Below are 14,499 nucleotides of genomic sequence, written 5' to 3'. Positions count from 1 at the left end.
AAATGTCCTGTTTAACAGGATTCCTGTCGAGATTAACATGGCACCCATGGTGCTCGTCTCCACATTTACAACACAAGAAAAGAGATCTTTGAAGTGGAGGGGATTCACAATTACAGCACTGTGTAATAAAGTATTCACTTTAATGTCTTTGAGTCAAAAAAGTGAGTCAAAGGGAAGATCTGTGATGCCTTATATTAAGACTAAAGTATGGTGCCACAGGTGGACTTGTATTCATATTTTTGGAGGAGATAGGATCATGTCAACGCTCTGATGGGGGTCGAAACCACTGTTGCAAAGTGAGAAAGGCACAAAGGCACTTTGAACATTTTAAACCATACACAAGAAACAAGCTGCTTCCAGAAAATGTTTATTTTGTTCATAAACTTTTCATAAAAATAACAACATCAATATTTATTTAAAGTATTGTAGAAACTGTGTATGTACAAAATCTTTACTTGAACAGTTAATATAACTTAAGGCGAGTTAAATTACTTTTTTTGCAGTACCCGGTTGGTGACAATCACACCAATCTCTCAACATTGTTTGTTTGGCTTCTTCTTTCTTTCTTTCTTTTTTTTTTTTTTTTTTTTGCTAAAGTGAACATTTCAGTATACAGTATCTCCAAGAAAAAAAGATACCAGCAATCAAAACCTTTTCATCACCCAGGTCCACAGAAAGTCCATAGAAACTCGCAGCAATGTGTGCTACCTGATTACTCAAAAGCAATGTACATAAGATTAGCTAGTCATTTCTAGCTTGATTAAATATATTTCAGAACAGACTGTCCAATCTGTACCACAACTAGGTTAGAAACTGGTCCCTTTAAAATCTAGAACAGCAGTTGAATGAAATAACTCTCATCATACCAACAATGGGATGAAGTGCGAAAATGTCTCTGATATCAAATTGTAACATTTAAAATATTGTGTTACTAAACAGTAGCCCTCGAAAAAACCAAGACATTATTAATGATTAAGAATACATTTCACCTTGATAAAGGACGCTCAAATGTGATTAATGTAAAATATACAGTTATAGCTATAAAAATACAAAGAAGTACAGTAATACAAATATATTTATTTCCCATTTATGATATATCTTTCACAATCGTAATAATCCAAACAATTGTAACACAACACAAAGACCAATGACAAAGAAAACAATGACAGCCAAATGATAAGAAAAAAATAAAAATACATTTTTTTTTATCAAAGATGAACATCTTTGTGGACAAAGCCAAAAAATATGTCAGCCTACATTCATGGGAATAACCCTCATGTTGATTGGAAGAGGACCTTGACAGTGGTGGATATTCCAGTTAAAGGAAAAAAAACACTGACATAAACATGCATTTTAAGAAACATAGTCCAAACCATTGCTCTAAGTATGCTAAAAAGCAGAAAATAAGAATCTTAAATGTTGATATTAATAATCTGTAAGTGCAATCCTTCCAGGCTCAGAGGCTGGAGCTGTCCAGAAGAAGAGGTGCTGAACAGCAGTCATGCAATGCCGCAGCAAAGAGGTTTAGCTCTCCTGACAGGAACAGCAACAAGTCACTGCTCATTTGTTCGCCCACTTTTACAACTTAAAGTCAGAAGCAGCAGACAATATGGCCAAAGCAGACCTCTCTCTTTCTCCATTGTTGCTCCTCTAAAACTGCAAAAAACCTCTTATGTCAAGCAGGGGCCAACTCAGACATCAACTTGTAGTCAGCTGGCTTATCTTCCAAGACGGAAAGATCATAAAATAGTATGTGTGGACACAGGGGCACGTCTTCAAATTCCCTCGGGAAGAGTGAAGGGCCACGCGCTAGTGCTCACCTGTGGCTTTATTTCCATTTTCTCCTTTTGTTTCAGGTGTACGCGTCCGTGCCGTTTTCGCTCGTCGCTGCGGGCGAACCGTTTGCCGCACACATCGCAAGAAAACGGCTTCTCCCCCGTGTGAGTCCTGGTGTGGGTGGTGAGGTGGTCGCTTCGGCTGAAACTGCGCAAACAGATGCGGCACTGGAAAGGTTTGTGGCCCGTGTGGATGCGGATGTGCCTGTTGAGCTCGTCGGAGCGAGAAAAACGCCGGTCACAGCTCTCCATGGGGCAGGCGAATGGTTTCTCTTTGGCGGGGCCGTGGGAGGCCGCGGGGCTTTTTCTCGCCCTTGGGGTCTTGGGGGGTCGGGTGGTGTAACTTTGGGCAAAAGAATCTGGCAACAAGGAAGAGTAGAGGATGGAGTCTATAGTGCTGGGTAGAGCTGGTGATGTGTATAAGGAATCACACTGGTTAGAGGGCTGTGGGAGCTCGGGGAAGGGTTTCAGATTGGAGGAAAGGCCCATTGGAGGAGGGGGGAGGTAATTATTGTACATGGGGCTGGAGTAGCTCTGGGAGCAGGTGTCAGAAAAACATGGCTCCTGTTTGATGCCACCTTCCACTTTAAACTCCATGTCCGGGTTGGGACAAATGGGGGGAAACGTGTCTAAAAGTTCCTTTACATCCATCTGCTGGTCAGGGGGGAAATCGTTTGACATCGGGAAGGTTTCAGTCTGGAAGCTGTTCTCCAAACAGTCCGTCTTATTGGTAAATGTGCCCCATTCGTAGCAGCTGCTTTCAAACTCGTTCTTCACCACGACAGGGAAAGAAGCGGCCTCGGACTTTGGTTCATCCTTCTTGTGGTTTGGAGCTCGGGAGGAGCCGAAGTTGAGCTGGGAGGTGGACGGGTCTTGGGCCTGGCTGCCGGCCTGATCGTCAGGATACCTCGGGCACGTCTGGTCTGGAGAGTAAACAGGTGGTGTGGGTCCGGAGCAGGTGTAGGGCTGCCTCTTAACGTCCCCAAAATTGCCATTGCTGCTGTCCATCGGCGCAGGCGACGGGTAAGTTCCCCGACTGTTGCCGCTCGGTTGCACTTCTGAAAGTGGCAGTGTGGAGATGCCCACGATCTCGGTGATCATATTGAGGAGTGTTTCGGTGCTGCACGGCGCTCCCTGAGATGCCTCCACATAGAAACTGCCGGAGTAGGCGAGCGAGGAGGGGGTGTAGGTGTCTTTTGGGCACTCACAAGGGTTAAAAGCAAATTCCGAGTTGGAAGCTTCGGTTTTCAGGGTTGCAGGGGCTCCTTCTGTTGAATTCGACAGAGAAAAAACTTTGTCATCGCGGATGTTTTATATTCAGAATCAAATTAAAGGAGGAAGAAAATGTGCGTTACATAAACAATCGTGCGTATTTTGGCACAGCATGCCTTTGATAAGACGCTTTGACAAACACCACTGGAGGTATTAGTTTGCTGTTTCCTTCGCTATACTCATATTTTACACATTCAAAATTTGCATGCATACATTTCATCGGCAGTGCAAAGAGGCGAACTCACCGTGGCCAAACTGGGCAGGTACCCCCCGCTCTGCATCGACATACACCTCTTGGTTATCTTTCCGCGCGCTGTTTTCCATTCCCAATGAAGAACTGTTGCAATTGTCAAACTGTGGGTAAAAAGAATCTTTCGCATTCAAATCCATATTGTTCAACATAGTGATGCACTTAGAAGTCCGTCCTTCCCAGGGAAAACAGGTAAAAGGGGGAAAATATAGAACAAATTATTCAGATGATTGCTTTCTTGCACCTCCCTTTTGATGGTTTTCAACAAATGATCCAAAGTGGTCTGTGTCAAAAGGTGTAAAAAAAGCAGTTAAAGGTATTCCTTCTCGGCTCTGCTCCTCGGTAGGTGTTTGCTTGCTGTGGATTTCACATCAGCGACTTCCCCTCTCGCGCCTTTTATACACTTTGGCAGCTCCCTCGGCCCTCCTCCCCATTCATCAGCTCCAGTGAGAGGATTCCCCGCTGCGTGTAAACTTCATGCCCATATATGGACAGAGGATGTGACGGAGTCCCCCCCCCCCCCTCCTGTCTTTCTCTCCTCCCATACTGGAGAGATGGAGTCTGACGTTGCAACAAGTGGCGAACAGTGTTTGATAATAATCTGAATTTCATTTTATTTTCAATTAACAAACAGATCAAAGCAAATTGTAGTTATATTGTTATGGCTCACAGTCGAGGGGAGTTGTCTCACGTAGGTACCTCGATCATCGGCAGATTAGTTTGGACTGTCCTCTTATGGTTTGACAAATAAGACATGGCAGTGCTGTTTGACAGACAATTTATGGAGATAAGAAGACATTCAGCCACCAACACAAGGCCTCAACAAGAGGGTCATGCCACGAATAATGTGCCAGATATTCTCTGATTCGGAATTGTAGTCAGAATGGGTCAAACAGAATGAAATATTTTTTTAAGTTTCAAGCCTTAATTTTGGCTTTTGTTGAGCTTGGCACCCCCTGTTAACAATTGTCTATCTCTGTCTGCTTGGTGATTTTGTCCTGTACATGTCTAAGTGGAGTTATTTCAGAGAGTTTGGATCCTGTTTTTTTAACTGTCATTTGTATCATTAATTGATCATCTTTGCTTTTTAATGTATTTTTAGACATTAAAAAGAACTACAAATAAATAATCAATCTTTATTATGCTGATGATCTATCTATCTATCTATCTGTCTGTCTGTCTGTCTGTCTGTCTGACTGTCTGTCTGACTGTCTGACTGTCTGACTTTTCTAAAAAACCATCACATATTTGGTATAAACTAGACTTTTTTTTTTTTCACAAAACAGCAAATATTTTGTCCAAAAAATTAAAAGAATATGAGCAATGAGAAACAAGCAGCAGTGCGTTGAATGAATCTTCAGATCAATAGTTGCCAAAGCAAATTAAAAAAAAAATGTCCTCAGTGAACAATAATGGAAAAGAGATAGAGGGTAATTGAAAACAAAACACCAATAGGGGAAACGTTATATGAACATAAAAAACATGTGTATGATCAGTAGAAAATCACCAACAAATTATGACAAAATTTCCGTTCACTTAAAGCTGTATTCAAGTTCAAAGTGAAGTAAATATGAGAGCTATAATAGCTGTAACACCAGCTCACATTTTATAGGTCTGGATATTGCCTGAGAGCTGTGGCTGCTTGTTGTAGACCTGACAGCAGACATTGTTAATGTGTGTGATTCAAGGACATGTATTATATCCAACTATTGCATAAGCTTTAATGTAAATGAAGCAAATGTACTGAACTGAGACTTTAAGAGCCCCAAAGCAAAAAAGCAGCACATTAAAGGATGATCAATTAAAGGATATGAGGAAAAACACCAGGAAGCCCTAACAATAAGTCTGAATCTGCAAGATTATCTTTAAATACAAGCAAAGGCTGGTAGACTATTAAGATGAAGCTACCTGCAGACCAGTCCAACACATTTTACTGCCAGACTACATGCCCTACATGTTATCTCGCAGTTAACTGAACAGCTCTTCCTTTTCAGTCCACCGCTTTAGATTTGCTCAGACAAATTCACTGCCTGGATACTGTTCTCGCTTACACCATCAGGGCAAAAAACAGCCGAGCCCAGTCTAAACGAACCCTTGGCCTTTAAAAGCATTGAAGGGAGTCGATAACACCCCTGAGGTGTTCAGTGGTTGAACCCAACTGTTCACATGACATTTCAACCCCCAAAGCATTTTTTTCTGTTTCGCATCTGTTGCTGGGTGCCCTCCGTGGTCACACTTCCTATTACAAAAAGTCGATACTCTTTCATAGGACGATGCAGCCTGCAGCAGACCTCTGACACTGGCTGGAGGTTCAGGACCACGGATAGCGACGGTGCTGCATTCAGCCGTGTAATCACACATGAACCAGCAACACACACACACACTTTACTTCTCCCTTTACACTAAATGCTGGCTGTGGTTCTCTGTTCATGTGGACTGTGTTATTTTGCTTTATATCTATCCCAGAGAAGCCAAAAGGTATTATTGTATCATTTTTTATTGACTATTAGCATTAGCGCTGAACAATTACACTATACTCATATTAGTATTTTTCTGTACTATTGTGTTTTATTCCTATGTTAAAAATATTTAAAAGGGGGCGCCTGTGGCCGTGTGGTTATTTTGTGCGCCCCATGTACAGAGGTCATTTTCCTCAATGCGGGCGGCCCGGGTTCAAATCCGACCTGTGGCAAATTTCCTGAATGTCATGAACCACTCTCTCGCCCCATTTTCTGACCGATAAAGGCATAAAAAGCCCCAAAATCAATCTTAAAAACAGGCCATGGAATCATATATTTAACATTGGGTTTAATGGTTGGTAAACAGACTTTATACAGTGGGAATGGTGAAAAATAAATAACTACATTTAGTCCAATTAAGTCCAGTTACGAGGCAAATGTATACTTTAATGAAAGATTACCTTATTTTACTACTCTATATTTATCCCACTACATTTCACAGGAAAATGTTGTCCTTTAACTGAACTGCATTTATTTGACAACGTTTGTTAAAAGCTTACTTTAAGATTTTACACGGAGAAAATGTAAACTATTTACACCATTATGATGAACTATATCCAAGTATATTTACAAAGGTAATGTGTAACTTAGAAGAATTACTCAAGCATTCCAATTAACTGCAATTTGGAGGTACATGTGTTTTACTTTCTCCATTTTAAGCTTCTACTTACTTCTATTTCACTACATTTCTATAGGAAATATAGTTTTTACACAAATAGATTAAATGACAAATTGAATTCATGGTCATTCTTCAGATTTACGTCTTAGATGCTGCATTTAAAATAAAAAAAAAGTATTTTTTAAAATAATTTACTCCACTATGAACAACTGCAGCTACAGTAAGAGCTTAACATTAAACTAGTACCACCCGACGTCCCTGACGCCCAGCCACCACCATCGGACTGTGTCGTCCCCACAACCCTCGCCTTGCTCATTCATGCACGGCCTGTTCCGACCTCCACCTCAGCGGCAAGGAAGTGTGGAAAACAGGAACACGAGGAATGCAAAGGAGAAATCCTTCCTGCATCTTATCCCATCTCCCCCCCTATCCCATTTTTCTTAACAATGAATATGGTCTTTTACCTGCTTGTATGTAAAGCATCTCGAGATAACACTTGTTATGAATTGGAGCTATACAAATAATGATTGATTAATAAAGAAAAAGACAACACAAAATGTTGCGAGAACCTTCATTGACAGCAAACAGTGACGAGCGCACTTGTGCCACATGTCTGTGCAAAATAAGAGTGTTTGAAACTGCGGCCTTGTAAGTCAAATGAAACAAGGCTATAACAGAAACTCACAGCCTTCTCCCCACTACAGACAGCTTTTTACCTGCAACTTTTTGTAACTGTAATGAAAGGGCTACTGTGAGCTGAGACTGTATGAATAGTATCCGAGTCTGCTTTGTTATGGACAAGATTAACTCAGGATAAAAAAGCTTGTGGGCAATATGGAATAAAATATATTGTGTCTACTGCTGTACAAATGCAAAGAGACTATTAGACATAATAGACTGCCTGCTTATGCTAGACTACTTAAATGGGATGTTATCTCCTTGAATACTGAGCGCTGAAAAATGTATCAAAGGAGCTCTGAGTCGCTGCCCTGTCATCTTTTTAAGGTAGTGTATGATAATAGCGTATAAGCTCTTTCATTGCAGCAGTGACATTCTCCTGAACAAATGGTTTTCACCTCAGATGTGCACTCTAATTCTAGGCACAGAGATGTTTAGCTTTGAGGAACTGCCTCCAAGTAATCCAGAGTCTATTAAAACCAATCTGATCACACAGAGTTCAGATCACGGGATGCTGTTATGATAACTGCAGTGTGTCTAACCTCTCTCCTCCAGAAAATGCCACAGCACAGGGACTAAGTAATGGATTTATGTAATGTTAGCACTTACCGACATTATAGCGCAGAGCTAACTCCATACCTGGGAAAGTTAAATGAAAGCCTTTGTTTTTTATTCCCTGGCATCTGAGCACAGCGAGGCAAAATGCTTCTGTTTCTTTGTGAACAGTGTGGAAGGTTGACGAAGAATATATAGAGTCCATATTTTAGCAGGTATGTCGACTTCAAAAGAGATTCAAAGTCCTGGCTAATGAAGGAAGATGAAACATGACTTTAATGAAAGGATATCTTGGCACTTCTACTGATTGGATTATTTCAATAAAGTGTCAGTAGAACATGCTTTCATATATTCTTGACCTAAAAAAGGTGCAACATGCATCAAAAGTCTTTTATAATTTCAACCAGAGTATAAAATTGCATGTCCATATAAGGTCATACATTAAACCTGTCTATGTTACGCATGCTTCTAAGTGGGTGGTATGTGTGTAGGTATGTAAGCATCTTTCATTACTTCTACGCATCTTTCTACGATACTGCTTATTGACTTCCAAAAAGACCATGCACAACTAGCGTCATGTACGCATTTTCATTTGAAATGTAAATGTATATTTAAATAAAGCTAACAGTCTCCCTCTCCAGCCATGCTAGCAGCACTGAGGCAGTGCTTTGAACTACATGTGAACATCAGCATGCAAACATGTTTGCAATGTGGACACTAACATGCTTATGTAAAGCAGGTATACTGCACATAATATTTTCAGCATCTTATTTAGTCATTGTTTAAACATATGCAAATGAGTAAAGCAAAGAAGAGTCAAGGCTGATAGATAGCCTCACTCCCTGTGTAGCAGTGTGTAGCAGCCCCACTCTGACAACTCTCCACTAATGCATGTCCACAGGTCCTGTTTATGTGTGCGATTTGGGCCTGTGTGTGTGTGTGAGAGAAGCCTCTCAATAACAGAGTGTAAACCAGAATTTCCCCTCGAGGATTAATAGAGTATTTATATAAAAAAACATTATTTTTTTTTTAAAGCAGACAGTCAGGAATAAGTACCTAACTTTACTGGATTTACACGTCAGAAAAGAGGTGGGAAGAAGTTCTTTTACACATGTTTTATCCTGTTATGTTCCCCGAGATGAGATTAGGTGTCAGAATAAGTCTGTTTAATTCATCCTGTGGGGATCATGAATGTCTCCATTAAATATTATAATCCACTGCTAAGTTGTTAAATTATAGCAGTCAGGACTGCCGCCTTTTATACAGCAAAGACATTACATTTTACATGAAAAAAAAAAAAAAAACTAAGTCCATGTTCAAATAAATACAACAGACCTACTCTGACTTTCACATTTTTACTCTGTTATTTAAATTCTTGTTAACGTTACGCCAGCTTTATTGGTTGTGTGTGTGGTTCCTAATATTTTGTTCATTGCTGAAGTGAAAGCCTTGTGCCCCAGAGAAGGTTAAATATTTCTCTTCGTACCGTATGTAACCCCTTGGCGGTGTTATTTTCAGGTTCTCTCTTGGACAGGCTGTGGGAGTTGTGCTTGCAGGCGGGTGCCTGATAGAGTTGAAGAGGCAGTGAGGAGTGACTGGTGACTGCCCTCTGAGATGGCTGCCTGCAGGTTGGGCAGGTCAGTCATGTCTGTTACGCATATATCTGGTCTTTTCAACATTAAAGAAAGGGGCATTACGATAACAAACACATTTAATTCCAGGATGAGATTAGCTGTATCTTGTTGATTTTTCTGAACTGTGCGAAAGTCAAACTATTGACAAAAACTAAACACACGTCAATGGATCATATTACATCTAATTCTGCTCCTTACATGTTGGTTTAAGGGTTTCGATTTTCAACTTTCCAAACACATAAAACAGCATTTGACCTCGAGCCTCAGATAGGGTCTTTAGGTGACTAGAACCCGTTTGGAAGTAATGTGTGTATCACTGTTATTATTATTCTGGTTTAAGCAGTTAAGTGGAGTACCCTCACCCTTTATTGAAAATCAGTAGCCACTTTGTGTTCATCCATGGATTTACAAAGGCAAGTCTAAATTTAGAAGAAGAAAAAAAAATTCTCAGACCTTAACACATTTTTAACTGAAGTAACTCTTGTCTCGAGACCAGATACATTCAAGTGTTAAATGTTTTTTGTGCAATATCTACTTGACAGCAAAAAATGTGATCTTTTTTAAAAAAAAAAAAAAAAAACGTATCATTCTAACTTCAACATGAAATATGTCTCACTTCATGTACAGTAGCTCCTCAAAGTCTCAACGCCTTGGCATTCTGTCAACCAACTATGCAACCCACACTGTTTGAGAGTAAATAATAGAAGAAGCTGATCCATAGCAGGAAATCCACTGAGATGCAGAGGCTGCCATTGCTGTTTGAAATACAAAAGCATTTAAAAGCAACCATGATCTGGAGAGGTTATACAGGAAATACTGTAGTGGGTCTGCAGGACAAATGCTAAAAAACCTGAGAGTGTTTTTGACGTATTTATTTTTTAAATTATGGTAGATTTTTATACACCCTCATAGCAGTAATATGCATATTTATCCTACAAGAAACACATTTATATTCAGCCTTAAGTGCTGTGTTGTACTTTTGACTAATACCTTTTTAAGTTTAAGGATGCAAAGCAGATTTTTTTTTTTGCGAAATCCTACGAAAGCCAGGGTTGCACAAGAGCCGGAGAAATCCATCTGCCTCCCCCAAATCACATTCTGACATGTCTCACAGTAAAATCTCCCCCCCAGGCGCTCGATGAGGGAACATCTTCAATCTAAACCTGGATACAATAGGGCCTGTAAGACACCGCAAAATGGATTGGGAGTGCTAAAACCACAGAAACCTCTGCCGGAAACACGACTTTCTATAAATACAGGATACTCGCTTCAGCTGCCAAGTTCGTTATTTTTTCTCTCTCTCTCTCTTTCTGTCATGTTGGGCTCTGCATAGTTATATATACTACATCATCATTCCAACACTGGGCAATTGAAAGGAAAATAGCACAACTAAGAAAAATGAAAGCAGCGGAAGCGTGGTTCTTCTTTTGAAGGAACATCTCTCTCCTGCTCTTCCTCTGAGAGTGGGAGTGGGTTAGGGAAGCCCGGTACCAGGCCCCGATGCTGCTGCTGCTGTTGGTGTGGCAGGTTTCCCGTGCGATCCAAAAATACTTTCGCACTCGCCCACTTTGGTCCCCAGCCGCCTGTACTCTTTGGTTTTACAACAGGGATGGGTGAGAATCATACTCAGCTCTCCAATCGTGATTGCGGAATGCCCCAGTGTTTCTTTAACCATGCCCCCAGACTCCTCCACACACACCGCACTCGCATGGCTCCCAACTTGCCCTCTTCTGTGCTGGATCCATGCTTGCAGCACTCTGACAGTCCAATTCTTGGGCCTGATCCAGCTACTGTACCTGCTGTTACCTAACTGCTAAAGAAATCCATGAAACACAAGAGAGCAGTTTTATATTTTCTTTTAATGTCTCCTCAAACGTTTCATTCAACCTAAAAAAAAAAAAACAACAGAAAACTGCAAGTATGTTAGATAACTGTAGATGTGTGTCAAAATGCAAATATCTGGGTTATTTATGTACCAGATACAGCAACAATCTCTTTGGACCGCAGCTCAATAACATTCACAACAAAAATCATTATCATACAACATGGGACTAATTGCATGTACTGTTGACCAACAGAAGTTAATATGTCTGCATATTCTAGGCTCTGACTCATCTGCTCCCACACTGATTTCTATTTGTTGCACTTTCTCCACTCCATTCACACAGCAGCGTGCATGAAACAATAAGAAGGTAAATAATCCAAAATAACTGTATCCATTACAGATTTATCAATGCACACACACAGTCATTACAGCGACATGCAATTCAAACGGATTCAAACAAATAGCCAACATCAGACATGTGAGGAAACAGATGAAGAATGTTAAGAGCTTGCAGCTAACAAAAGTAACTATGGAAACGGCCAGCTCTACATTGCACTAGCTTCCACAGCTCTCTCCAGAAATAAAAACTGTTGGGCTAAGAGCGAATCAGGTAAAGACAAAAGATCCCGGGTGAACCTATTTATAGTGGGCCTTACATAACATACATAGACCTATGTTGGCTGAGGCAAGTTTGGTGCTCAGCAGCAAGCTTCTGGGGGGCAAAGGCAGGGTACAGAGAGCTAGAGAGACTGGATCCTGGAGGCTGTTTTACAGAAAAACATGAAGGATAAACAGCAATTAGGACGGAGTGGATGATAATGCTGACGGCGAGTGATTAAAATAGAGGAAGGAAGGCTTGCTGCTTTGATGTCAGGGAGAACAAACACTGTTACACTGTCCTGGGAGGGCAGAGATGTCAAGGTCCAAATCTACGGACAACATTAACATACAGTGTGCTGATGATAATTGACATATTAAACAGTCCATTGTCATGAAGCCTGAGGAATAAACAAAGATATAATGCATACGTCACATGAAGCAGGGATTCTGAGTCAATCCCCAAAAAGCCTTGTTTCTTTTGTATTGGAGGCAAAAGAAGTTATGCCAGAAGTGTACAAACACATACACTCTTACACACATATTACCATGTGGCCACTGACAAAACATCTGACTTCTCCAGTGAGATGATATGAGCATACAAAGCCCACATACACACAGAAAACCTGTGTGAGAGCGGCTGTAATGCAGGAGCACTGATCATGGAGAAATATAGCCTGCCACCATATCTTAAATCCAAATTGAGCCATTAGCATAATTATCCACTTATACTGCTTTAATTTTGAGTAGCTCTCCATTGTAAGTAAAATGATCGCTAAGCTGTATTCAGAAAGCCTCTTTTCCACTCACAAATGCCTTATTAATTAGCTCCCTCTAGCATAAGTTCCCAGTAATTACATTCAGTACAGCAGTCATCGCTACAAGGGGGGTCTTTCCAGACACTATTAGACAACTTTATAATTACTCTGCAGATGTATAATGATTTCCATTTTTTTTTTTTTAAGAGTCTCTTTCAACACTAAGGGGCAGCCATTTGGACACCATGTTCACTCCATGTTCAGTGCACTCACCAGTCAATTCACTGGCTGCAGGCAATCATAAAATATCCCCTATATAGAAGCTCTGATAAGGTTGGGATGATATGCAAATGAATAGTCCCTGACTCATCTGTTTATTATGCAGTCACATTAGTTAGCTCTGATGCTGTTTGGCTATTATCCCATCTCACTGTGAAAAAAGGGTCTTGGGTGAGGGGGATGGATTGCGCAGTGAGTGCTTTAGTCACACAGATTGTCCGCACTCTTCAAAGAAATAAATGCATTTTCAACTGTAGTTGCATTGAGGGGATGTGGAATCCATTTCCCTCTGAGAGAAACAGCGAAAGGCAGAGGATATGGCTCATCTGTGTCCCATTCCCTAGACATTGGGATTTGCGCAAGCAGCTCAGAAGGTCAAAGATTAGCTTGTGTTTCCTACAACATAGCCTAAAGACAGTTATTGCACATTGATACATCATACACTCTTTTTCTGAGATTCAAATCTGCAAAATATTCTCTCAACTGAACTATAAACCATGTTGAAAAACAGCTAAAAGCTAGGTCTGTAATATTTCTAACAATGCACACAGTTGCAATGTTAATTCATGTTAATTTTTGGTATCTACTTTTCTCACGAGTATAAAATCTGAGGGACAGGCTGTTGCTTGAAATAAATGTGGCAAAACAACCATCCTGTTGCTTCACAGCCTTTCTGCTGTTCTGCTAACTGATAGAGGCACTATTTTTAGCCGTGCAACCTTAATGCACCATGCCAAGCCTCCGACTATACAACTGCACATGTAGTACATTCAAAGGATTCATAGAAGTGTCGAGGGTGGAGTACAGGGGTCGTGCACACAGACTCACAGCTTGTATCATCACTCTCAATACTCAGTTTATATTTAGTGTCAAAGTATTAATATGCACATTGCCACTGCATGGTCGGTGTGTGCCTGTATACCAGTGAAAGTGAAAATAATTTGCCATCAATGTAGCTTCCATGCCTTTTGATTTTAGCTAATTAGGCACTGAGCCCTCACAGCAACTGTGCTCCATGGAAACCATGCAAAACAGCAGCCTGACGTCAGCTTGCGGCCTTCAAATGTGCCAGCTAACAACGAAAGAGCTCTGAGTGACAGAGGTTGGCGACATTTGTACAGAATATGTGAAGTGTATTATCAACAGGTTGAGGCAGGTAACGCTTTGGGCTTTGTAGTCATAATGCTGGAAAATCGATAAATCAATAACTTCTGCTAAACCTACTATTACAGCTGTAATTATTTTGAGTTTGAAATCCCCTGACTTCTCATTCAACCTTTTTTGTATTTTTTTTGATAATATAAACTCTAGGCATGGTTTTGATCATAGAACGATTAGGACAGAACACAAAAGGGGATTCATGCCGGGGTTTCATCTAAAAAAAAAAAGTGCATACATTCAAAAAGTATGCATACAGTACATCTTTTTCCCGTAACATGCAGCAACTCAAAGTTTAATCGATCAAAAAGGTGTTTACTGCCTCATTCTCACCTTGGAATTGAGGATTCAGTCACATTAAACAGTAGTCTATCCAAAGTTGTTCTACAACACATTAAATAAATCCAGGATTAGACGATAGTATTTTCAATTAAAGATAACCATGTGGTTTTTTTGTGAAGGCATCATATGATTCTTTTATTGACTGTAGTTACTCACGATCATGACAGACAAAATATTT

The 14,499-nt window shown here is 40.5% G+C and overlaps 1 protein-coding gene across 1 annotated transcript; it reads right to left on the bottom strand.

Annotated features, from left to right (window-relative positions):
• Positions 1-351: 351 nt before the first annotated feature.
• On the bottom strand, positions 352-3,743 carry LOC109994911 (E3 SUMO-protein ligase EGR2). The gene is made up of 2 exons (XM_020648421.2): positions 3,353-3,743; positions 352-3,103 (listed from the first exon to the last, which is right to left on the bottom strand). The coding sequence occupies exons 1-2, from the start codon at positions 3,507-3,509 to the stop codon at positions 1,776-1,778; spliced, it is 1,485 nt and encodes a 494-aa protein (XP_020504077.1). The 5' UTR covers positions 3,510-3,743; the 3' UTR covers positions 352-1,775.
• Positions 3,744-14,499: the final 10,756 nt, after the last annotated feature.

The sequence above is a fragment of the Labrus bergylta genome, chromosome 1 (genome assembly GCF_963930695.1).
Source record: "Labrus bergylta chromosome 1, fLabBer1.1, whole genome shotgun sequence".
Classification (NCBI taxonomy): domain Eukaryota; kingdom Metazoa; phylum Chordata; class Actinopteri; order Labriformes; family Labridae; genus Labrus; species Labrus bergylta.
This window is presented reverse-complemented; position numbering and strand designations above follow the sequence as displayed.

What these genes read in the sequence shown, in the direction of transcription:
- LOC109994911 (XM_020648421.2), bottom strand. Translation starts at nt 3,509, where the DNA reads ATGTTGAACAATATGGATTTGAATGCGAAAGATTCTTTTTACCCACAG. An exon ending in ACCTGCCCAGTTTGGCCACG is followed by an intron (nt 3,104 to 3,352) that starts GTGAGTTCGCCT and finishes CGAATTCAACAG; the next exon opens with AAGGAGCCCCTGCAACCCTG.